The following is a 26,380-nucleotide window of genomic DNA, read 5'->3' as shown; positions in this document are numbered from 1 at the left end:
TTCTTTGATTTTGTTATCCGTTAACCTGGGAAGTCGTTTTAAACATAGATTATAGGAATCAGACTTCCCTTTAGCAATTACATAAAATCTTGTAGTTCTCTGAGTGCAGAAGTGGAGTATTTCAGCAAACAATATTTATGTGTGAAAATCAACTTCATGGGCAGCCCGGGTGGCTCAGCGGTTTAGCACCGCCTTCAGCCCAGGGCCTGGTCCTGGAGACCCGGGATCCAGTCCCGCATCGGGCTCCCTACATGGAGCCTGCTTCCCCCTCTGCCTGTGTCTCTACCTCTCTCTCATGAATAAATAAATAAAATCTTAAAAAAAAAAAGAAATTAGACATATATTCTATATGAGATAGTAGGCATTTTTGCACTTTTGTTTATATGTCATTTATATGTTTATATGTCATTTTTATCTTGAGCACATACTGTGCAATTCTATTCATTTTGTGTTATTTCAATTAGAATTTACTATATAATTTTTGGGGGACTACCATATCATATTTATTCACGTCCTGCACATTCTGTTCTAAAGTTCTTCTGAGTGGTTTAATTCTTGACAAGTTTCAGAATTCCTCTACATGCTTTGTAGTATAGAATGAATGTGCACAATATATTGTTGAATAATTGAAGTGCAAGACAATATTTTGTATTGTGGCATTTAATGCATCAAATTAACAACAGAACTCTATTTTACAGAATAATAAATTTAGAATTATTGGGGTATTATCAGAGGTATTTCATTTATAAGGAAAACTTAAAATGTGAGCCCAGTTTAATTTCTGTGACCTTTCATCCTTCTCACATACAAATGTAGATGGAGATGGAATGAGTAGAAAAAATAAAGATATTCAGAGAAATAATTCAATATAGACAGTGGATTGGAGGTTTTGATTTATGACCCTGTTTCTCAGATGTAAAGTGTGGAGTATAAAGATAATTGTTTTTCTTGGCTAATGCAGATTATTTACATTTAGAAAGATATTTGAAAATATTCTGAACATTTTGGCAAAAAATACAATATCTAATGTGATTTCATTATTCTTATTTTACTTGCATACCTCAATACATTTTAATAGGTCTATTATTATTAAGATATAATTCACATACCATAAATTTCACCTATTTAAAGTACAAGTCAATGTTATTTAGTATATTTACCCAGTTGTACAACCAAAACCATAATGTAATTTTAGAACACTTTTTTATCACCATTCCCCCAAAAACATCTCCATTGTTCCCCAGCTCCGAGCAACCACTAATCTACTTTCTGTCTCTAAGATGTGCCTATTTGTGGATTTTTATATAAATAGAATCATACAATATGTGTTTTTTTGGTGACTGGGTCCTTTCACATAGAGTAACAATCTAGTTTCATATTATTTGACCTCAATAATCTGTCTCTAAGGATAAAACGCTATCCTTGGATTCCTTTATGAGCTTGAGGATCGCACATAATTTTCGCCAGAGAAAATTTAGAAACTAGTTAGAGCAAGCTTTTTTTCTCCACCACATAGGCTAATCCATTTTGCCAATGTTAATACATCAGATTGTGCAAACCTAAGCTGCAGAACAATGTGTGTCCATGGGTCCCTAAATTGACATTTTCCAGAAGAATTTTGGGAAATACAAACAACCAACCAACAACAAAAGCATTGCAAGTTACAAACAGAAGCCAGCAAAAGAGAAGCGCAGTTTAAGTATTGATCAAATGTACTTTAACAGCTTAACTTCCCCTTCTTGGAAAACTGGTGATCCTTAACAGTATTGAACATAAACGCATACAAATCTGTGCTTGGTGCTGGTGCAGGGGGGCCCTTGGGAGACCGAGCCCTTAGGAACAGCAAGTAGAAACCTTACAGAGAAAGCTAATTTTCCCTTCTGCCCTTTTCCCCTCTTCTCGATGGCAGGGCTGATCCTCTTTACAGTTTGCTCAAATACTTGGAAGCGAATTTAGGGCCCTCCCCCCAACTTATGATTTTATAGCCAATAGGTGATGAGGTTTATTTGCATATTTCCAGTCACTTAAGCAGCCGTGGAGTGGGAACAGTGTCAGACTCGAGTCTTCCTCCTTCTCGGAGGGAACCAGCCACTTCGGGCTGCCCTGCGCTCCCCTGTACAGGGCGACTTGCCCCCCGCCTGCTCCGCCGCGGACGCACCCCGAGATGGAGAGCAGAGCCCTACTCCTGGTGGCCCTGGGCATGTGGCTGCAGAGTCTGGCCGCCGCCGCCCGTAAGTCCCGCGCGCGGGCCCCGCCGCACCTGCCGGCTGGGTCTCGGCCGCCCCGGGCGCGGGGAGCTGGCAGGAGCGGCGGCGGCGCTGCAGGGGCCCGGGACGCTCCCCGAGCGAGCCGCGGGGCTGGGAGCCGGGGGCGCCGCGCGGGAACGCTCCGGCCGCTCGCGCCGCCCTCGTCCCGCGCATGTCCCTCGCCCCCTGGCGGAGGCCGCGCTTCCGGGAGTCGGGGGCGGCCCGGGGCGGGACGCGGCCCTGGCGGGAGAGGCGCGCGGGCCAAGGTGACCCCGGCGCGCGGCCGCGGGGCCGCGGGGGGCCGAGCCGGGGGGCGGAGGCGGGGGAGGCGGCGCGCTCGCCTCGCGGGAGCCCCGGGGCGCTCGCTCCCGGCGCGGGCGCGGGCGCGGGCGCGGGCGCGGGGTGGGGGGCGCGCACCCTCGGGGGCCCGGGGCGCTCCCCGCGCGCCCCTCGCCGCGGCGCCCGGGGGACCCAGCCCTGCGCGGAGCCCCCTGCACGCGGCGCGGCCGGCGGCGGTCTACGTGCTCCCACAGCCCCGGTCACCGCCGCGGCCCGCCGGGTGCCCCAGGGATGCGAAGGTCTTTCTGCCTCGGAAGACAAAGGCCCCGCGCCGCACCTGGCCGCTGTGCAGGCAGCCCCGGGCCCTTGCACCTTGCGTGGCGCACGGAACGGGCCACGGCCACCCGGAGGCGACCGAAGCAAGTCCTAAAGCCAGGCGACGTTTCCTTCTCCCTTTCCGGTGAAATTGCACTCAGGGCAGCGTTGCCTGGACGTGCCCTCAGGCGGCCTGGTTCGAGTTCTGGTCCTTTGTCCTGACTCTGAGAGCAGCTCAAAGTGCATTTCAGCAAGGGGCTGTAGAAGACCCTTTCTGTTAGATTTATTTTTAAAAATGCAGATTTCAGGGAAGCCCGGGTGGTTCAGCGGTTTAGCACCTGCCTTTGGCCCAGGGCGTGACCCCGGAGACCTGGGATCGAGTCCCACGTCGGGCTCCCTGCATGGAGCCTGCCTCTCCCTTTGCCTCTCCCTCTGCCTGTGCCCTGCCTCTCTCTCTCTCTCCCTGTGTTCTCGTGAATAAATAAATAAAATCTTTAAAAAAAATGTAGATTTCACCAAGTCTGAGTGGGTAAAAAGACAAGTATTTTCTCCGTGTTTAAGAACACTAAAGGTTCAATCAGAAAGTCTTAAGTATCTTATATAGTGGCAAGTTTCCTTCCATAGTGTTGAACTCTGCCCCAAAAGATGGTAAGAACAAATTCCATATTCTTATTTCAGAAAATACACCATGGTGTAAAGTTACTTTTACCATAGAAGAACACACAAATATGTGTTGTCCACAGTTTGTTTGGTTGGCATTAAAAAAAAAAACAAACCATTTTATTTATTCATTTTAAGAGAGAGGGAGAGGGAGAGAAAATATAAGGGGCGGGGGAGGGGCATACGGAGAGGGAGAAGCCTATGGACTCTGGGATCCTGACCCGAGGGAAGGCAGACACTTAACCCAATGAGCCATGCAGGAGCCCCTTGTTCTTGCTGGCTTCTTAGAAGTTCAGGACCCTACATTCCTGGTCTAGTTAGTGTCACCTCCCTGGATTTAAATTCCTCAATTCTAAAATGAGGAGTTCAGACCACACTCAAAATTCTCTTAAGCTACTCTAATTCATACTCTTCGATTTAAATGGACACTTTGTGATTGATGAATTAAATTGGATTTTAACCAATGCATGCTTTAGCTGGCTGTAAATTAAGGGAGGATTTTTTTAAACGATTTTGCACTTTTTGTTTTTGTTTTTTTGAGAGCAGGAGTGTGCCGGGAGGGGAGTGTTGGGGGGGCAGAGGGAGAAGGAGAGAGAGAATCCTAAGCAGGTTCAGCACCCACTAGCCAGCAGATGCTGGGCTCCAACTCAGGATTCTGAGACCAGGACCTGAGCCAAAATGAAAAGTCAGATGCACAACTGACATAGCCACCCAAGGGGTCCAAGGGAGGAATCATTTTTAAGTAGACTTGAAATTAATCCTTCCTATTCTTCCCTCCCACTCTCACTCCACCACTTCCTCCCTTTATATTATGCTTCTCCCATCACAGCAAATTTCCCCTCCTTTTCTCCTCCAAATGAATTAATCTAGGAATGTAACAATTTCAGAGCCAAAAGATAGGAGTGTGAGAAAATGGCAAACAGCACCTCTCTGGGCTCTGACTTAATTTATTCTGGATTTTTTTTTTTTTTTTCTAGGAAGAATGTGAGGCTATGAGGCACTGCCCTCAGGTTCTTTATTCTTGAAGCCACCTCAGTTTCTGCAGGGCCTCATTAGGGAACTTGGAGCTAGACAAGGAGCATATGGATCAGTACTCAGTAGCTATAAGTCTATTTGACCTGCCATAGTGAATTTCCAGGCTAACATCTAAGTTAAATATGATGGGTGATGACAGCAAAATAGCTGATACCATTTGCAAATGGAGCAGAGCTCACCACTGGAATGATTGATTGATAGTATTGAAAAGTGCAAGTCAGACACAGAGGTAGAGTTACAATGGAAAAATTTCACTTTCTTCCACCAATGTGTTTTTAGCTTCGCCTTCCTTCTTTGCTTTATTCCAGGAGGAGAAATTGGGCTCTATAGTTTACTGCTCCTGTTTTATGAACATTTTTTTTCTAAAGAAATGAAAAGCAAACCTGTTAAATAAGTCAAGAGCAATTGTCTATGTTGGAATATCTGAAAAGACCAATCAATTCAGTCAGAGGATATTGATTTTCTTTCCCCCCTCACCAAATCTTATTTTGTTCTCACCCATTCCATTTGGTTTTTGGCATTCTGTAGAAGCTGCCTGAGTCAGTTAAGTATGACCATCAGTTTCAGAGAGAAGGTAAATTATTGATGAAGTCCTTTAGGTATGTGTATAGTCGGGTAGAAAATTCAAAGAGAATTTCATTAAAATTGAGGTCTTGTGCTTCATGTCTTCATATGCACACTAATTGTATCCATCGGATAATTGTGAACTGACTTTAGACTATCTTTTATGGGATGCTCAATGTTCCTTCTTTTCTAGGAATAGAAATACTGTACCTTCTATAAATTTACCTTTGAAATAATTTGATCTCTTAACATAATTTCATCTCCATAAGTTATTATCCACATTAAGTAAACGTCCTTGTCTTTGTTTATACATGTAGAATTTTAGCTATTTAAGAATTTAGAAATGAAGATTACATAGTCAAGGAGTGAATTAACTTGTAACTTACCCCAAATCTTACCTTACTGCTGAATAAGGACATGTCTGATGGGAACAGGTTGGTGTGGTGATGCTGATGTGATAAGTTGAATTCAGAATGGAAGCTCTTATGAAGGAATATACCTTAGGCAATTGCCCTTCCACTATTTTAAGGCCTTACTTTCTAAGGGCACCTGATAAAAAAGATCCTTACCCCCTTAAAAAAGGTAAGTGCAGAGTCATTAATACCATTTTTATGTATGGAAAACAATAATTCACTTAGTAACAGTTGAGTCAAATCAGTTCATCTGCCAGCCAAGAGCAATCCCAGTGTATACTGGGACAGCTAAACATATTGACTGACCCACATCAGTTGTGTGAGAAGGTGAGACTTGGAAAGTACATTCATCTTTAGGATGCTGAGACACTCTTACAAACACTAGTAATGTGAAAATTTCTATCAGAATACCAAAGAGAAGGGAAGAATGACTGTAATCGCTAATAACATTTATGATTTCATGTATAGAACTGACATAGAATTGAAAATATCACGTAGCATATAGAATGGTGCTATCTTCTTGTCAAATGCTTCAGTATGCTTTCTGTAACTTAAAATGGAAAATAGTTTCCTTGAGAAGTGAAATAAAAATCTCCAAATACAAATTTGTTTGAGAATGTAGGAATTTCCTATTTTTTTGATTCAGAAGTTATGTACCCACAGGAAATGTTAGTTGTGAAAATTGGACCTCTCAAGGCTATGCAGGTAATCTCTACAGGAGCTACGATTTTTTTTTTTTTTGAGAGAGAGAGAGAGATAGATAGAGAGAGTCCCATGAGCCCAAGAAGGGAGGGGCAGAGGGAGAGAGAGAACCTTAAGCAGGCTCCGCCTTCAGCACGTAGCTGACATGGGCCTTGATCTCATGATCCTGAGATCATGACCTTAGCCGAAATCAAGAATTGGTGCTCAACAGACTGAGCCATCCAGGCGCCCCAAAATCAATGAGTTTAATAGACCTTTTTTTTTCATGGAAATATGCAAAGCTAGACTTAATAGTGTCCTGACAATATTTTTAGTCATTTTAAAACCACCAGCAACATGAGGGCTACCGTAATCCATAATTCGAGGGAAGAATAGACCAAAGTGAGTGCCATCCTCTGGAATTGTGCCAAGGCAATAGTCTTAAATATCAGTTTGACAGATAGGTGGTGGGTGAGATCTGTCTGTCATGTCATTTGGGTGATTTCTAACTCAAAAAAATTGGTGATCAAATGTTAAAATATGATTATTGAGGAGGGATGAGTTATTTGATGTGGAGAGATATGGGACAGGTGAAACTAATTTAGTTTTACATTTTCTAAAGTACTTTCTAACAATAAAAAAAACTCTCTTGGGCATTGAAAGCAGAGTAGATTAAAAATTTACAATATTTTTTTCTTCTGTTAGGCAAATAATAAGGCCACCAGAATACTTCCTGGTCAGGAAGGAAAAGGAAAACCTACACCTTCAAATAAGATGGAAGGCAGAGTGTATTTTTGATGGGTCAGTGGCTTTCAAGTGCAATATGGAAATGAAAAAAGCCTTAAATATCAATAGTTTACCACAGGCTCTTATTTGAATAACTTATTTTAGAATGTTCAGATGCTAGAAATTTGTGTGTGTGTGTGTGTGTGTGTGTGTGAATGTGTGTATGTGATCAACTTGTCATCTATAAAGAATTGCTTAGCAAGACGCTTGGGTGGCTCAGTCAGTTGGGTGTCTGCCTTCGGCTCAGGTCATCCTGGAATCCTGGGCTCCTTGCTCAGCAGAGTCTACTTCTCCCTCCCCCTCTAAAGCTCCCCCTGCTTATTCTCACTCTCTTTCTCTCTCTCTGTCTCAAATAAATAAATAAAATATTAAAAAAAGAATTACTTAGCAAGTAGCCACAATATTGCTTAAGGAATTTTAGAAAATAATTAAAAAGGAAATGTTGGCCAGCATTCAGCTAATTACAGGATAATCCTGGTTTGAATGCCTATATCATTCTTTTTTTCTTTTTTTTTTCATTTTTTGGCCTGGCTTTGCAATGTTATTTAAAATTTCAGATTTTCAATGTTTGAATTGTGAAAAGAGTGAGTTTAGATTAAGAAATTAGAAGTACCGGTTATTTATCTTCTGAGTTTTAAATAGAGAACTCTAGGGGCACCTGAGTGGCTCAGTGGTTGTGCGTCTGCCTTTTAGGTCTTGATCCCAGGGTCCTGGGATCAAGTCCCACAGCAGGCTCCCTGTAGAGAGTCTGCTTTTCCCTTTGCCTATGTCTCTGCCTCTGTGTGTGTCTCATGAATAAATAATACAATTTTTAAAAAATAGAGAAATCTAAAATCTACAAAAATCTACCTTCTTTTTTTTAAGGTTTTATTTATTTATTCATGAGAGACACACACAGAGAGAGGCAGAGACACAGGCAGAGGGAGAAGCAGGCTCCATGCAGGAAGCCCTATGTGGGACTCGATCCCAGGACCTCGGGATCATGCCCTGAGCCAAAGGCAGATGCTCAACCACTGAGCCACCCAGGTGTCCCAAAAATCTACCTTCTTATAGTAGTTTTAATTTTTTTTACTTGTCAAGAAATTAAATAATTTCCACTAATATGACTTCCCTTTGACTTGTCCACCTTGTAGAAGAGTTTGATTTTATTTGAAATGAGATTTACTTCAAGTGTTCACTATAGTATTAAATGGAAATTTATAAAAATTTAGATTTATTGTTAAGAGAGTCAAAAGGTAGGCTGAAGTTTTATTTCTCTTCTTATTCACTTTGGGATTAACTCTGAAGAGTTAAAGTAGATTCTTTCCCAAATTTGCTTTGCTATAGTTTTTAAAGCTTTGACTTTGTGTGAAAGACTTCAGATACAAGAAATATTGGAAAAGAATTAACCAGTTCTCACATAGCACAGGTATTTCTGAACAACCCGCTGAATTATTTTCTAAGCATTTTTAACTGATTTACCTTGCTGTGGGTGTGGGATCAATTTTATACAAAAGTTTCCCTAGGCTTCCAACTTTTCTTATAGCTTATATTTTTAAAAATTATGCTAGTGAAAAGGAAACAACATTTCCTCAAGCCTATTATATAATATTTTGAAATTATGCCTTAGATGTAACCAGAGATTGAAAGAGGTAAGTAATACATGAGATAAGTGGAACTTTACCATGTAAGAGCCAATAGCCAATGTTCTTTAGGAGAATGAGTTTTGAATCGTAACCAAAAGATTTGGATTCTGGTCTCTGTCAATTTTTTTCACCTGAATGGAGGATTAGTCATTCTTCATTCAGTCTACATATATTTAGACAAAATAGAAACAAAAATAGCATCGGTGGTAGTTGCTTATAAACCTAAAACATACCATTCTAGCAAATAAAACAGACAACCCTCCAATTAGCCACCTCTCCAACTTTTCCTTTTTTAGGAATTCCAGGAGGAAATGATTTTGTAGATATCGAAAGTAAATTTGCTCTAAGGACCCCTGAAGACACAGCTGAGGATACCTGCCACCTCATTCCCGGAGTGATAGAATCTGTGGCTAACTGCCACTTCAATCACACCAGCAAGACCTTTGTGGTGATCCATGGCTGGACGGTAAGACAGTTTCTTAGGGAAGGAGCAGATTGGGGTAGACCAGGCATCTGACTTGCTTGCTCCAGTTGTTGGGAACACCATGATGAGTCTCCATATCCCGTATTTCTGCTTGTTTTCTGATGGCTTTGTTCTGAACTTGAGTGCAGGCAATTCTGGCTGGGGTGAGGACTGTGGAATCTAAAATTACAGGTTCATAAGTATTTCCCCCACGTAGGGCCATCCTTCATTTTACTATGGTACTTAGTTGGTGCCCTCGAACCAGCCACTCTTATGAGGTGAGAAAACAAGGCTTTGCTCAACTACAGAGCAGAATGTAGGTTATCGCTTTAGGATGCCCTTGGACACCTGGTGTGATCCGGATTCATGCAGCACATTATCAAAGGTCTTCTCCTAAGGGAGAACTTGTCAGAAAGAGGAGAGGGTTGGAGTAGAGTGAGGAAGTATTGATTCTGGTTCTGGCTTTGCCATTTTCCAGCTCTGTGATGTGACTGATGCTACTTCTCGTCTCTAGGCCTCAGTCGACTGATGTGTAAGACAAAGAGGTTAGACTCTACTTCCAAAATTCTTCAATTGTAAACTTTCGGGAACTTTTTTAGCAATGAAAGAAGGCTAGCGAGACAAGGTGTCATACAGAATGATTAGAAAAAGTGAAAGCTGTGGTTATATTTGGTTACATTTGGTTACAGTTACTTTTACTTTTTTTCAACTAATATTTTTTAAAAATTTAAAATTCAATTAGCCAACATATAGAACATCATTAGTTTCAGATGCAGTGTTCAATAATTTACCAGTTGTGTATAACAGCCAGTGCTCATTTACTTTTACTTTTAAAGAATATGAATAAGTGATAGGGATTAAGGAGTGCATTTGTTGTGATAAGCACCAGACGTTGTAAGGAAGTGTTGAATCACTAAATTTTACATGTGAAACTGCATGTTAGCTAACTGGAATTTAAATAAAAACTTCTTAAAAAGAAAAACAAAACTTAAAAATAAAGACTATGATTAAAGTACTGCCTTCTAAATGTGCCAGACATGTACTTTCCATGGTACAGTTCTTATGTAACTACTTCAGTTGGTGGTTAATATTTTCAAACCAAAGTGAGCAGATTTCATTTTTTATATAAAAAGGACTTAAATAAAATGGGAGGTTAAAGAGAAATAATCCTGCCATTATGTCAGAGCTTGTGAATATAGTAATAGATACTAAATAAATTCTAATGAGATGAATTAGAGAATGATTGACAGATTTCTTTTTTTTTTTTGATTGATTTTTTTTTGATTGACTTCCATCTCCATTCTTTTCCTGTGTAACTTAAGTGCCTTTCTTATTAACAATCTAGAACAATTGCTAGACTTTTATGGAGATGAAGGCAACTACTAACAGAATTACATGGACGTGTATTTTAAAAAAATCAGTTTACTAGTTTTACATTGTAAATTTCATATGTTATGATAAAAATACATATTAAAATTCTTAACATAGGTCTTTTATAAGATATTTAAATAAGTGGTAATCATTGGTAGTTTTAGAGATGTTTTGATTTTATATAGAACTTTAAATACCTTTTGAAAAAGTATAGTAAGCTTAATAAACATTTTATATGACAGAATAAATTGAGTATTTCAATCTTATCCCTGTGAGAACTTGATACTTTAGGAATTTTTGAAAAGCATAGTTCCTTCTCATGCAAAGATGAAATGGCTAATTCAGTATTGGTAGACAGTGCCAATTTCTATCATTGGTCCACTAAGCCCACCATATTCTTTACCTTGTGTGTCCTGACATTTTAAGTCTCTGAGCTCAGGTGCCAAGGCCACCGGCTGTGGTATGGAGTCTCATCATAAAGAGCTGGTTGGTCTATGCAATAACTAATCCAGATACACTGGGTAACTGATCTCAGCTTATTTCGGTGGACTGCCTGGCTGCTTCAGTTGGACCACCTGGAATGAGTGGACAGGAGGACTTCAGTTCAGCTGTGTGTCTTTGAAATCAAAGATTTCAAAAATTTGTGCTGATTTAAGGAATCTCAGAGAAAAACCCTAGTAAATAATACCTTTTTAGAGTTAAAAGGTGATTGCTTGGGTTTTCCACTCCTTTGCTGTTCCAGGTCACTTACAGCAGTATTTTATGTTGAGTTAAAAAAAAAGAAAGGACTAATTTTTAGGCAGTTAATAAAAGTATCAGTCACTGTAGGAGTAAGTTGGGTTACCTAATCTTTGACAGATTGCCTAACTTGAAAATATTGATAGTACAGAAAAACTTACAATAGGGGCTTAGAGCAAATGAGATTTTTCTGCCTTATGTGAGGTAAACTGTTTAGCAGCTCAAGATCCTAAGACAAAGGGAAATAAGGAAATTCTGCAGCTTTTCATGGAAAATCCAGAAGAATGCTTAGTGTGCATTAGAGCACACATCCCAGATTACAAGTTGGACACAGCTGTCCTGCAGCTTTGCCCCTGCTTAGGTCTCATAGACCAGAGTTCTCATTGTAGTAGGAGGTCCTCAAGCCTGGCTGAAAGGATCAGTAGTTAACATTGCATTCTGAACACCTGACATCATCCTTTCTTGAAAAGATGCAGAGGGTAGCAAATTCCCAACAGCTAAGAGAGGAGAAGGAGAGACAGGACCAATTTATCAGAGTTTTGGGCTAGGTGGTATTCTAACTTGTTCCCTCAAAGACCCAGGCTGCACTTAAGACTTTTAATTTTTATTTATTTTTTATTTAAATTCAATTTACCAACATATAGCATAACACCATTGTTCATCCCATCAAGTACCCTCTTTCACACTTAAGACATCTTAAAGCAGCCTCTCACTGAGACAGGTTCAAAGAAGGTTTTTTATTTTTTTAAAGATTTATTTATTCATGAGAGGCACAGAGAGAGGCAGAGACACAGGCAGAGGGAGAAGCAGGCTCCATGCAGGGAGCCCGACGTGGGGCTTGATCCCTGGTCTCCAGGATCAGGCCCTGGGCTGAAGGCGGCGCTAAACCGCTGAGCCACCCGGGCTGCCTTCAAAGAAGGTTTAAATGAGTTTCTAATGGGCTTTAAAACTTTTTTTTTTCCTCTTCATGCTTGAAATGGCAATAGCTTTAGAGCTGGTATTATATCACTGCAAATAGATTGGGAGTCAGAATGGATACAAGAAGACATTTATGAGGTGGCAAGTAACTCCAGAATCATCTGAACCCAACCCCTTTGTTTTATAGGTGGCCTAAAAGGTTAAAATAGTGCCTCCATTCATAGAAGTAATTATTGGAAGAGCTGGGACTGAAACCAAGATCTCCTGGGTTTCAGGCTTGCTTTTTCCTACCACAGGGCACAGCAATGAGGTGAAAAATTGTGCGTTGTTAGTATCAGGAGCTCATGTTTTGATAGTTTTAGTCTAGAAAATAAACTAAATAAAATGTAAGCATATCTGAAAGAATCCACTATATAAGATCAAAATTCCAAATGAAGTCTCTTGGTTTGAGAACTCATGAGTCCTATTTTTTGCTATTGGAATTATTCTAAGAAAAATGTAGGTTTTATAGGCCTCCCTTGAAAAGTTACTTTAAACATGTATTTCAGAACCTTCTTCATTGAGTACATATTTAAGTAACCTTTACAGTGGTTACAACATGATTTTCTCTCAGGTTATGGTAAGGGCAGGGAGACTTGGGGATTTGAATCAGGTTACTGGATGTTTGAGCTCAGGGCAAGATAGTGCACAGTATTCCAATCTGCAGTTTTTAAGTGTGTTTCAATTTTTTTTAAAAGTATGCATCTTTGCAGAGGTGTCCGATGCCCTCCTTGAAAACTTAAAATTTTACATAAATAGAGTTAACTTGAGAACTCTTATAGTTCTTTCGATTTTAAATTTGGGAGCCTTTTTAAAACAAGAAGCAAAGATTTATAGTTGCCAGTTTCCTTATCTCCAAACAGGACCAATCTAATAATTTGGGAAGTGTGACTATTAAACCTCATTAATTTCTACTTTGATAATTAAGAATTTGAGAGAATTATAAAAAAAAATCTAAACCAAAGCTGATCATTTTCTTATATATTAACAAAGAGATTGCCAATAGAATTTACCTTCTGTTAGGATAGTACATTTAAAACTATTTTTTTCATTAGCACATCCAATGTTGTATGTAAATGACTGTTTATAGGAAAAAAAGTGTATTTGCATCCTCCAAAACAATGCAGTTGTGAAAGATTTATTAGCCTAATTGAACGTAATTAAATTTATTTTAAAATAGTCTATAATTCTGCAGAATTTTAACTTATTCAGATGGATCTTTCATATAAATTATTGGTTTTACAGAATTTATAAAACAAGTTTTTAAAAACTGATGGTGTAAACCCTAATCTGCTGTTCCTCAGCTCAACACATCCCTTCTTTGGCATGCTCAAACTTGTCAGGCACACTCTGAACACTCTTTTGCATGATTTGAATTTTCTTTCTGAGGCGGTGGGCTTCCTTTCAAGTTTGTATGTTTGTTTTCTTTCCATTTCATAGAAGTGTATTAGGCCGAGATATCTATGACAAGTTGTAAGTGGTTATTTTAGGAAAGCTTGTATCATCCTTTCCAGGTGACAGGAATGTATGAGAGTTGGGTGCCAAAACTTGTGGCTGCCCTGTACAAGAGGGAACCGGACTCCAATGTCATTGTGGTGGACTGGCTGTCACGAGCCCAGCAGCATTATCCAGTGTCTGCAGGGTACACCAAGCTGGTGGGAAAAGATGTGGCCAAGTTCATCAACTGGTTGGCGGTAAGGACTGGGGGAAGAAGACATGTGTCCAAAACATATCTCTTCACTAGTACTAAACAAAAAACTGGTTTTTATTACTTTTCACTTAAATATAAATATTTTCTGGAGCATTTCAAATCTTCAGAATAAGCATGGGCATTTTTTTTAGCCAGAAAGCAGCATTATGATAAGAATGATAAAACTGTAAAGTCAAGCCATAGTCCAGCCCCGCCCTATCCTCTGATATTTTCATAGTGAATAGATCTGGGGAGACCAAGAACTAAGTGGGCAGACCAGACAAAAGCTTGTTATTTCAGGGCAGAGAGAAGATGTCATATTTAGCCAAATCTTTCTCTACCAGTTGACTGGCACATGGAAATGTTACCCTGGCTTTGACCCATTAGAATAGCAATCTTTTTCACGAAAAGATTAACAATACCCATTCCTTAGTGTAGATTAAAGATCCAGATTTTTGTTGAGGGTTAGGGGACGGATTGATTTGAGCTAGGAAGAAAATGTCAGGGAAGGTCTGTAGCATATGAAGTGGCTAAGGGTGAGGAGTTCTGATTTAGCTGCCACCTTATCCACTTTATTCTCTGATGCCATCCTCTGAAAATTACCTTTGAAAAGTATCTTGGGGTTGGCTGAAAAAAAAAAAACAAACCTAATACTCTGATGGGGCCCAATTATTTAAGCCAGATACTTGGAGGTAAAAAATAAGCTCTGTTTATTGGACGGACCATTTAAAGAGAAAAGTTCTTTTCTTGACTCTTTTGCTTGTCAGAAAAGTGAACCTGGACAAATCAGATCATCTGCATGGGCCTCAGGCTTCCCATCTGTTGAATAAAGAGGCTGGACCGTGTGTGTCTATGATTCCTTCTCCCTGTAATATTTTCTGGTTTTAAGTCATTTTCTGACTAACCTTAAAGAATAAAATGATTTGGGTATTTAGAGTAGGGAATAATGGGTTAAAGCTAAATATCTGTTTAATATATGTGTATGTATTTACAGATAGTTTATCTACATACAGATACATACACACATATATACATTTACATATCTACATATAAATATATAGCTATACATGCATACATATATTTTCAGATATATGGAAATTCAGATTTCCATATGTTTCAATTTCAAATGTATGGGACAACTTTCTAACTTACATATATGTTTTTAAAGAAAGAGAAAATGTCAACACTAGAATATTTCTTTGATCTATAACACAGAATTAAAATAAGTAGAGTTAATTTTCAGCATTGCCTGTATTTCAAAAACAGTATTTATATTCATTTTTTCATTTTAGCTTTGATCTTTTTGTACAGAGCCATAAGAACCCCTTTTTCTTTTTCTCTTCCAAAGGAGGAATTTCAGTATCCTCTGGACAATGTCCATCTTTTGGGATACAGCCTTGGAGCGCATGCTGCTGGCATTGCAGGAAGTCTGACCAATAAGAAGGTCAATAGAATTACTGGTAAGAAGGCAATGCCAGTAGATTTATCATAGAAAAGTTGAGATGCCTGTCATTCTGAAAGAGAATAGGATGCTTGTCAAATTCCCATATGTATGTGATGTTCCTCTTTGTTTGCCCTGACATTTGATTATCTTGTGGGAGGGCTCTTTTTCTGGAGTAGGATAGAATATGGGCCTTTGCTCTCCTGGGCTTACCACCTACTGTCAGAAGCGAAATAGAACAGAGTTAAGCACAGAGAGCCCAATGGAGTCCCTGGGAAGCTCATTTCCCTCCTCCCTCTGCTCTTTCCTGTGGTGGTATATTGCATGTATGTCACCTCTCATATCAGTGCTGGGAAAAATGGAAAAGGACTAATACAAGAGGCTGCTCGGAAAAAGGAGGACGCTCAACCAGGGCAAAGGCAATGGATGATTTGGCATGACTAGAGAAAAAGAAAGAACCCACCACTGTTTGAAGGCCTTCTCACCAGGCTCAAAAATAATTTATAAAAGAGGCTCTTCTTGTCCTGAATGAAAATTGCTATTTAATAGCTAGTTCAAGAAACTCAAATTCCTTTTAAAGGCGCTAAGCCTAGTTTTAATATTCTCTGTAATCTAAGGATCCAATCACTACAGAATAAGGAGCTAATAAGAACATATGTGGCTGCCAGTTACAATTCAAATGATGAACAATCCAATGCTAAGGTGAAACTAATGGAGGACAAAATGAATGGGAATTTAAATATCTGTGAGGACTTTTTTTTCCCCCCATTAAGGTCTAGATCCAGCTGGACCTAACTTTGAGTATGCAGAAGCTCCAAGTCGTCTTTCTCCTGATGATGCAGATTTTGTAGATGTCTTACACACATTCACAAGAGGGTCACCTGGCCGAAGTATTGGAATCCAGAAACCAGTAGGACATGTTGATATTTATCCTAATGGAGGCACTTTTCAACCAGGATGTAACATTGGGGAAGCCATCCGTGTGATTGCAGAGAGAGGCCTTGGAGGTAACTATGATTTAGAAGTTAATTAAACTGTTTCGTTCTTAATTCTTACTGATCTAGTCTCCTACCCATTCCCTACAAGTAAGTAGTTTTAATATATACATTTAGCCAAGAAATGTTTCTGAAGAAGCTATCATATTCAGCATGATTACCTTTACAGCCTTACTACTTCCTTTGGTCAGACAGACACTTTTTATTTTATGTATTATGTTGTAGACTACACTGAGTACTGCACTTCCAGAAATAAAAGAAAGGAAAGGTGAGATCTACACAAGAAAACTCCACTGCCTTGGATAATAGCAGGATAAAATGATATCTGGTCACATGTTATTGCACTTTGAATGAATGTGGTTGTGAAACCTTTAGAGTTATTTTGAATTTTACTGAAAGTAAAATACATGTTAATTAGTCCAAATTCCTTTTGACAGCCATTTAAAGGACATACAAATAAGAAACAAATCAGGCACACCTGGGTGGCTCAATCTGTTAAGCATCTAACTCTTGGTTTCAGCCCAGGTCGTGATTTCATGGGTCATGGGATCCAACCGTGCATGGGGCTCCACCCTCAGTGGGGAGTCTGCTTGAAGATTCTCTCCCTCTGGGCCTCCCCTTACTCATGTACACACGTTTTCTCTCTTTCTCTCTAAAATAAATAAATAAATCTTTAAAAGAATTTTAAAAATCCCACCAAATCACTATTCTCTAACAATAAATATCTCAAAATTTAAGGAAAAAATGCAATTTAATATTATCTTAATATTTACTTCAATAATTATGTTTGTGTTAAATTTATAATTTGTTTTAAGGGCTTTTTTTCATCCTTTGTGGGCAATGCAACCAACCTATAGTCAGTAAGCTCAGGTCTTTTGTACATAGGTTTTAGAAATTACAGCTTAAGTTACTATTTTCAATAGTTATAAAAGTTTATGGTAAGCGATATACTTTTATTACATTGCTAATTATTTCTGTGATTCATTTAACGTAAAAACCATTAGCAGTGATACAATCTTCAATTATACATAGTATCTATGATAAAATACTTTTCACTTAATATTTCTGCCTTTCATGATGTTGTTTCTAGAAGCATGTAGAAGTGTTTTATGTTTTCAATATAAGAGAAGGATGTAACAAACTGGGGAAGTCAGCTTCTACCTTGAAGTCTCTTATTACATTTCCATAAACATACAAATGTAAGACAGCAGAAAAGGCAAAAGTTCTCGGCATATTTGCAATTTTGACACTCAGAGCTGAGAAACTGCCACCAAGAATACCTCCTTAAGTAGGACTTACACTCAAAAGGTCATAAGACTAGATTATGGGTAATTTTATTCTGACTACACACCTAAGCTTGTTTAGACATGCAAGATGAAACACTTATTATGGACTTTCATGGAATTGAATTTTCTTTGTGCTTCTTTCTTCCCAGATGTGGACCAGCTAGTGAAATGCTCCCATGAGCGGTCCATTCACCTCTTTATTGACTCTCTGCTGAATGAAGAAAATCCAAGTAAGGCCTACCGGTGCAACTCAAAGGAAGCCTTTGAGAAAGGGCTTTGCCTGAGTTGCAGAAAGAACCGTTGCAACAACATGGGCTATGAGATCAATAAGGTCAGAGCCAAAAGAGGCAGCAAAATGTACCTGAAGACTCGCTCTCAGATGCCTTACAAAGGTAGGCTGGAGAATGTTGTGAGTAGGGAAGATCAATTTGATCCTATTTTTTTGTCATGCTCATTGCCTCCCATGTACTGAGTCTGTCCATTGCAACGGAGGTGGCAAGATGATGTTACTAGACTCTGAACCCTTACTTGTATTTCTATTGATAGAGATGGAGTTACCCTGGTCCATTTTACTGAAGCTCCCAATTCCCATTGCCAGTAAGGCCCAATGCACAACCTGCACTACTCTATGCAGCAGCCTTGCTTGCCACCCTCCTCTTTGGTTGTGACCATTAGCATGGGCCAGCCCATTAGTACCTGGCTCAGAGTTCATTTGAAACCATTCATCTATCCAGGTCAGCAAGCAGACTGTGGCCCATGGGTCAAATCCAGCCCCCCATCTGCTTTTGTAAATAAAGTTTTATTAGAATACAGCCACACACATTCATTTTTGTATTGGCTCAGGGTGCTTTCTCTACTACAGCAGAGTTAAGTAATTATAGAGACTGTATTGCCCACAAAGCCTAAATTTTTTAGTATCTGGCCCTTCACAGAAAAACATTTGCCAACTCCTAAAGTTTGCTTTATTATTTTTTTTAAAGATTTTATGTATTCATGAGAGACACACAGAGAGGCAGAGACATAGGCAGAGGGAGAAGCAGGCTCCCTGCAGGGACCCTGATGTGGGACTGGATCCCAGGATCCTGGGATCCTGACCTGAGCCAAAGGCAGATGCTCAACTGCTGAGCACCCAGGCTCCCCTCCTAAAGTTTGCTTTCAATGAAGGCAAAAGCTACCTGTATTTTAAATTCATCTATTCCTGAGAGGGAAGAATATATCAAGCCTCTAAGATATTTCCATTTTGTCATGAATTTGTACCAGCTGAACTTCAAACTTGGCAGTTTGTTTAGAGAAAGATTTATAGGGATTGAAGGGAAACAGGAGAAGAGATACCAGGGAAATCTGGCAAGAGGAACTACGACCCGAAAAGCTAACTTATGTGGAGCCCAGGTAGAAATCCGAGGAAAGCGATGGCATTGAAATACAATTTTCCAAGGTAAAATATATCTGGTGGAGGTAACCATTAGTAAAGTGGTTTGTTAGAACCTCTACAGCATTCATTTGGTGGCCCAAAGGCCTGGAGCAGCAGGAATTCAAGGAAGCCTTTAAGCAATGAGGAAACCTTTGTTTCCTTGACTCTTTAGAATGAGAAACTGTGTGTGAGGTATAGAGGAGACTGGAATCTTCCGAAGACTTGGGAGATCTCGCTTATCACCCAGGCATTCTGCTCAGTGCCACACAGGGCTCCATCACTATTCACTATTCTTGGGGGAACTTCGGCAGTCTCAGCTTCCCCTGCTCTGACCTGTGGTGATGCCTGCAAGGGCTCCATTCAACCCCAAACTCGGTTTCTCTTCACCCTTTAGTAGCTGTGTGTTAAGCCTGCGGAGTTTCCTATCTCCTTAACCTCCCTCATCCTATCTACTCAGGGTTTTTGTAGCGATACAGAGAGGAGAGAGGAAATGTAGAAGTCCAAGTATCTGCTTCCAGAAGCTCTCCCTAATACAGAACACATCAGGAACCAGCAGTCTTTATGGCCTCACTGTGATTCAATGACTAAATTTGATTGTGAACCTGCTATAATATCTACTTTGTGCTAGATGGTGAGGGGGATAAAGAATATAAATGTGATCTTCTGGCCTGAGGGAATTTACACATAGGGTAGGGAGTCGGACATACCCATAAAACATGAAGAAATACAGTCACATACAAATGCCCACGTCCCATTAACAAATGCCAAATATGCTCCATACAGATATTTGGGGATAAGATGTCCAAGAAAGGGAAGAGTTCATGGAGAGAGTCATGGGTATTTTGGCTACTTGATGTGATCTCCGTTGTGCCCATCAAAGGTGACTACTTTCTAGGACTGCTTAGCAATTCATACACACCTGTATTCTTCCTATTGACTACAACCACACTTTACTGAAAGGGAGTGGAATTCAAGGTCTGTATTTTCTAGTAACAAACACTGTGTAGACATGAAGAAATCTTTCCAAACCACACAGACAGTCATGCGTGAGCACTTCCTATTTAATGATTCAGAATTCTGTGGTTCTGAATTGCCTGCTTATCTGGGGCTGTGGTGTTTGCATAAAAACTGATTAGCACTTGTTCCCTACATTTTCTCCCTACAGTCTTCCATTACCAAGTAAAGATACATTTTTCTGGGACTGAGAGTGATGCACAGACCAACCAGGCCTTCGAGATCTCTCTGTATGGCACTGTGGCTGAGAGTGAGAACATCCCTTTTACCCTGTGAGTAGCCACATGGTTTTACCTCCAGCATGTGGGCTTAAATGGCACTGCTACCTGCTATAATCATTGGTCTTTAGAACAGAAGAAGAGTAGGACACTTGGAAAAGAAATAATTCAACAGAGTTTTTTTTTAAAAGCTTTATGGCAAAAGATATCCATTAGATTGGTACCTATAATAGCATGGATTAGAAACAAAATAAATATCCAACATTGAGGCAATAGTTAAATGAATTGTGGTTTAAAGTCCATAAAATCAATCTATTTTCTAAAAACTATAATTATAGAAAACCAGGTAAAATATGGCAAAAAATGGAAGGTAAAATATGAAATAAACAAAGAAAGAATAGAGAATTATATATATCCTATGATTTTAACAAGGTAAACATGTTCACATAGCAATATAGATTGGAAGGGGATATATTAAAATATAAATATCTCTGAATGATTTATGGATTTTTTCTTAAGAATTGTATTAAATCATTCATACTGTTAGTGTAAAAGTTAGAATAGATTAAAAGGGTGTAGATATCTTTTAAAATACCCTACATGGGGATCCCTGGGTGGCGCAGTGGTTTGGCGCCTGCCTTTGGCCCAGGGCGCGATCCTGGAGACCCGGGATCGAATCCCACATCGGGCTCCTGGTGCATGGAGCCTGCTTCTCCCTCTGCCTGTGTCTCTGCCTCTCTCTCTCTCTCTCTCTCTCTCTCTGTGACTATCATAAATAAATAAAAAAATTAAAAAAAAAATTTAAAATACCCTACATGCCATTGATCCTCATCTTGAGTATTTTGTTGGACATTTTTTGCGTTTTTAAAATATTTCCCAAACAATAAAGCTATTTATGTCTTGGGAGGAAGAAAAATGAAAACACACACACACACACACACACACACACACACACACCCAAAACAAAAAAACTTGTTTCTAAACTAACCAAATATGCTGATTTTTTTCTTCAGGCCTGAAGTTTCTGCTAATAAGACATACTCTTTTCTAATTTACACGGAGGTGGATATTGGAGAACTGCTAATGTTGAAACTCAAATGGAAGAGTGATTCATACTTCAGCTGGTCAGACTGGTGGAGCAGCCCTGGCTTTGCTATTGAGAAGATCAGAGTAAAAGCTGGAGAGACTCAGAAAAAGTAATTAAATTTATTTTTCTCCATTCACTTTAGACTCACTGCATCCTTACCTAGGGATAATGGAGCCTTCAACACTCAGGTGGAATTTTAGCAAGATTTTTCTTTAAAACTCTATCACCTAGGTAATTACACCTATAATTTTGAGGAGGGGTGTTTTTTTATTGTCATTGCTATGGAGGTATAATATTTCTGAATTTCATGGAAAGAAAATATAATCCCGAATTGGTCACAATTACTGAGTGAGAGCTAAGATTTTAAGTTGAGGATCTCAGCTTCTCATTTAACACTGTCTCTTGCAAGCACAAAACACTTATGGAAAGAATTTCAGAGATGTTGACATTCAAAGATTAATGAGATTAATCATTAATAATTAGATGATAATAATAAATAATAAGATTAATTAATAAGATTAATCTTCTTTTCAAGAAGAATGAGATTCTGTAGTCTCATCCTGTCTCCCCACCTGCACCTCATATATATCTATAAATTAATTGCATCAAGAGCTCTGTAGGATTTAAAACTTTTATAGTAAATGTATAGGGATTTTGCAAATTATAGTGTTAATAAAAATGTTATTGTTAATAACAATGACTCTTTGAATTAGGATTGATAAATTTTTTATCTTTGGTCATTTTCTTTTATAGCAAATAAAACACATAAAAACAAAAAAGGAGGTGGATTGAGAGGCTATGCAGAGCATTTGCTTCTCTAACAGAACAGTTGAGGGATGGTTTGTGAATTCCTGAAGGCAGATACAAGGATACAAGATAATGATCTTGTATCTATCACCTTGTGGTGAAAGCCTTGTGATTTTAAGGCTGCACCAAGCTGTCTATATGCCTGTCTGGACTGATTATTGTTGAACAGTGGGTGAGGCCCTCAAATTCTGAATCAGATGTGTCGCTGACCAGAATGGCCTGATTTTAAACAGCTTATTGGAAATATCAAAATAATTAATCAGAATGATCAGGTGGGATTTAAATAGCCCTAACCAAATCATATATTTTTTGAACAACTGTTTCTCTTTTCCCATATGACATGTTCACATTCATTTTCTTCTACAGGGTAATCTTCTGTTCCAGGGAGAAAGTGTCTCATCTGCAGAAAGGAAAGTCGTCTGTGGTATTTGTGAAATGCCATGACAAGTCTCTGAATAAGAAGTCTGGCTGGTGAGCATCATGGGCTAAAGTTCCTTGGGTATCCTGAGCTTGCAGTTAGGGGACACGGCTTTATACATTGCTCTTCATCCCATAACTTAAAGACTTGCACTGATTCTTGTGGCTAGAATCTTCAAGGGGTCTTTCTTAGCTTTTCTGTATATACATCGGACTGGCCCACTTGTTTTGGGCAGTATTTCCTCTTTTTTCTTTCTCTTTCTGTTCTTTTATTTTAGTTCTTACACTACTACAAAATCTTTACTGCTGCTTTTTTCAGTACTGTATCCCTGCTACCTTTATGGATCCTGTGTGCAGAGCACACAGCACGGTAGTCATCATGGTGGCTGTGGGCATACTTCCTTCAGGGGAGGAAAACATCAACTATAGCACATAATCCTTGGTGTTCCAAGTGGCAGCAGACTCTAGGACAGAGAGCCAAAGGGGCAGCCACCAAGCACCCATCTCAAAATCCCCAACGATGGGGAGCTAATGGAGTTAGAATTTAGGAGATAGTTTTCTTTTCCATCTCAAAACAATCCCCTGGCTTTTTCCTACTTGAACTTTAAGACTAATCATATGGCAGCTGAATCTTTCCAGAGTATAAAGACTAAATGGAGATTAAGTGTGTGACCATCCCCATCCCCTCCTGAATTCTCACATTATCTTACTTTCATTTCTCTACTAATTCCCTTGCCAGATACCAAGTACTAATGGGTTAGAAGCATAAGGGGGAGAAGCTTAGATCATGTCATACAATCCAGGGACACAAGGAACAATGGGAAAGGCTGGTCACAACATTATCTAGAAATAGAAAAAACAATTGCTTCTGGTATGTCTTCTCTGTTACATTTATAGACAAAAGTAGAGAGTAAGAAGTGCCTAATAAGAAAAGTATATTAAAGACCCTATGTAGAATATCTCTATTATTTTAAATTTCTATTTCATGTTATAATTTATCCATGATAATTATAGATTATGGATTATGGATAAATTAGGAGAAATAGGCTAAAATAAAATCACTGTGACTATACCCCAGGGACAACTCCCAATTAACATTTAAATTTATATTCTTTCAGACTTTCTCTATGCATATATAACATTTATTTTTTTTTCATTTTTTACAAAAATAGAATTGTGACATACACTTTGAACGATAAGGTGAAACCACTTGATTAAAAACATTAATGTAAAAAAAACACATTAATATAAGAGCACTCAAGATAAACTTGAAATAAAAAATAGTTAATGGTATTAAGCCAGGCAGTATAAATAAATTTTTATCTGAGTGGAGACTGTTCTACTCAGAGGTTCATTGCTTTGTTTTCCCTCATCAAAAATCTGAGAAAATTTTATATTTTATTTAATTTTTATAAAGGGGCTCCCATCCCGGTGGCGCAGCGGTTTAGCGCCGCCTGCAGCCCGGGGCGTGATCTGGAGACCCTGGATCGAGTCCCGCGTCAGGCTCTCTGCGTGGAGCCTGCTTCTCCCTCTGCCTGTGTCTCTGCCTCTCTCTCTCTCTCTCTCTCTGCATCTCTACGAATAAATAAATAAAATCTTAAAAAAAAAAAAAGGGGCTCCCATGTGAAGTTTTATACATGCATTTATGTTACATATAAATGTACACAAACACACTTGTACACACATATTCTCCCCAAATCATCCATAACTTTAAATCTATATGTGAATGTAAAAGCAAAACCTGAAAAATTAGGAAATATATCCGGCAGTTTTAAGAATATTTCTGGTCATATTTTTTATATAAGTCACAATCATTTATCTGAGAAAGATTAATGATACATTCCTTATCTGTTTATAGGATTACTGAGACCACAGATATTTAGGTGGCTTTTGTTTTATACATCTGAACTTTATCTAGGAAGTAATTATGAATCAGACTAATAACCTTCTGCAGTTTCCCTCTTCTGTGACTAAATTAAAACAAAAGTTCTCTGTCTCTTATCTTCTGATATAACTCTTTAGTAGAAGACTCATCACAAGAAAAGAAAAGAATCAGGCATTTCATTTGACAGGTTTTAGGATTAAGAAATCTTAAATGATACCTTCTTTGAAATCATTTGGTTCAGTCTTCTAAAAATGATAGTCTTTATTGGGACACCTCTAAATAGATCTTAGAGAGTCTTTCCTGCCATTTTCCACATCTGATCCCATAACCTTTGTTCTGAACTTCCAGTTGAATACTTTTTCATCATGAAGGTGGGAGGGAGGATGGTTGTAAAACACTAAGCAAATAATAAATTGCCCTTCCTCCTCTGCTTTTTCTCAGAACCTGAGCAAATCTACAGAAGGAAGAACAGCACATAAATTCTATGAAGAATGAAGTAACTTTTACAAAGGATGCCCAGTGCTTTGGGTGTTTCAAAGAGAATTTTACTGAGTATTAATCCCAGCTCTGTCTTTGTTAGTTGTTTTAGGATACAGTCTCAAACACTCAAAAAAGTGGCTAATTCAATTTGAGGAGTATAGTGGCCAAATAGCACATCTAACTTTAAAAGATTATAGATTTGAAAATCACTGTTTTGTCTTTTGAGAAAGAGATAAGACTGTTTTGGCCCATGGGAAAGAAGATGCCTTCTTTATCTAGTGAGTTTAGCCATAGCCTAAAATTGAGTAGAATCTCATATTTTAATTGGAAGTCTGCATTTTCTGGATTGATATCTTCTCAAAGTTTTCTTCAAGTCTGAAAAAAGAAAGTGATTTTTTTTTTTTTTTTTTTTTTTGGTGGCATGAGTTGGACCCATTTACTTACCAGTCAAAACGTCTGACTTTTTTTGGAATGATTCTTCTCTTACCATTGGGTTCTGTGTTGCCCAGGAGTTAACCAGGGACTAGAGACTTGAGGAGAGGAATAGAAAATGAAGATGATAAATCACTGAAACTTTAAAACTTCCCTGCAGCTGGTTGCATCATTGCTAAATTACAAATTAAAAGAGATATAAAATTCAGACCATTTCAGTCTCAGTAGGCTTTACAGTTTATTGTTTAATCTCTGCCCCCTCTTGTCTCAAGATTATATTTTAACAGTGTTTTCTAGGTTGGTGTTTTACATGAGCTTGTTATTTTCAACAAACACATAATTTTAACTATGGGGGAAGGAGATGATACCACAATTTCATTATCAGACTTCAGAAATTATATTCATCAATTTGAGGTCATTTAATATCCTATAGGCACTATTCCATTTTAGATTTATCTCAGTCATGCTTCAGTCATACTTTGAGAATGTCTTTTTCTTCCTTGGTTTTAAAGAAAATATGTATTCAAGGTCATGCATCATGTAAAGTCTTATAAATTTTAGACAACGACCATTTTTACTAAGTTTAGAGGTGAAAGTATTTACCCATAAACAGTGCTAAAAACCATCGTGGGCAATTAAAAAAATTCTCAATTGCCACTGCCACATGAAATGCCATGGGAGATGTTGTTTTTAACAACTAGTCAAGAGTGAGTGAACAGTTATTTATAAACTAGCTATCATATCTTCAGAATGATCTATATCTTAATATAAATTGATAAAGAAGTAAAATGTCTCAAAGGCTATTGCTGGGAATCCAAATTGTGAACATGTGTGGGTATCTGAACATATTACTCATACATGAAATCCCACATGTACATTTATTATTCAGCATACCTTGGAAAGCAAATAATCAAGGGATATAGTATTAGGATGTATTGGAGTAAAAATTATCCCAGAGGTGCTAGAACTTCAGCCCTTCATTTGAGAAATATGATTATGCCTATACAAAGTAGGATGAATGCTGTGATTGATGTCAGCCAACTTGGAATGAATTTTCTCTAAAAATAAAATATTGTGAGATTTA

General features: G+C 38.7%; 1 protein-coding gene across 1 annotated transcript; it reads left to right on the top strand.

The window, feature by feature from the left end:
• Window positions 1–2,013: 2,013 nt before the first annotated feature.
• LPL (lipoprotein lipase) lies at window positions 2,014–26,380 on the top strand. The gene is made up of 10 exons (XM_025463206.3): window positions 2,014–2,231; window positions 8,901–9,070; window positions 13,648–13,827; window positions 15,172–15,283; window positions 16,038–16,271; window positions 17,695–17,937; window positions 20,122–20,242; window positions 21,202–21,384; window positions 22,449–22,553; window positions 24,826–26,380. Coding segments are annotated over exons 1-10 (1,416 nt in total). The 5' UTR covers window positions 2,014–2,164; the 3' UTR covers window positions 24,827–26,380.

This window comes from Canis lupus, chromosome 25 (assembly GCF_003254725.2).
Source record: "Canis lupus dingo isolate Sandy chromosome 25, ASM325472v2, whole genome shotgun sequence".
Lineage (NCBI taxonomy): Eukaryota > Metazoa > Chordata > Mammalia > Carnivora > Canidae > Canis > Canis lupus.
This window is presented reverse-complemented; position numbering and strand designations above follow the sequence as displayed.

Bases quoted from the DNA above. Each gene is read 5' to 3' on its own strand.
- LPL (XM_025463206.3), top strand. From the start codon at position 2,165: ATGGAGAGCAGAGCCCTACTCCTGGTGGCCCTGGGCATGTGGCTGCAG. The intron at 9,071-13,647 runs GTAAGACAGTTT...CATCCTTTCCAG, and splicing joins TGGTGATCCATGGCTGGACG to GTGACAGGAATGTATGAGAG. The intron at 21,385-22,448 runs GTAATTAAATTT...TTTCTTCTACAG, and splicing joins GCTGGAGAGACTCAGAAAAA to GGTAATCTTCTGTTCCAGGG.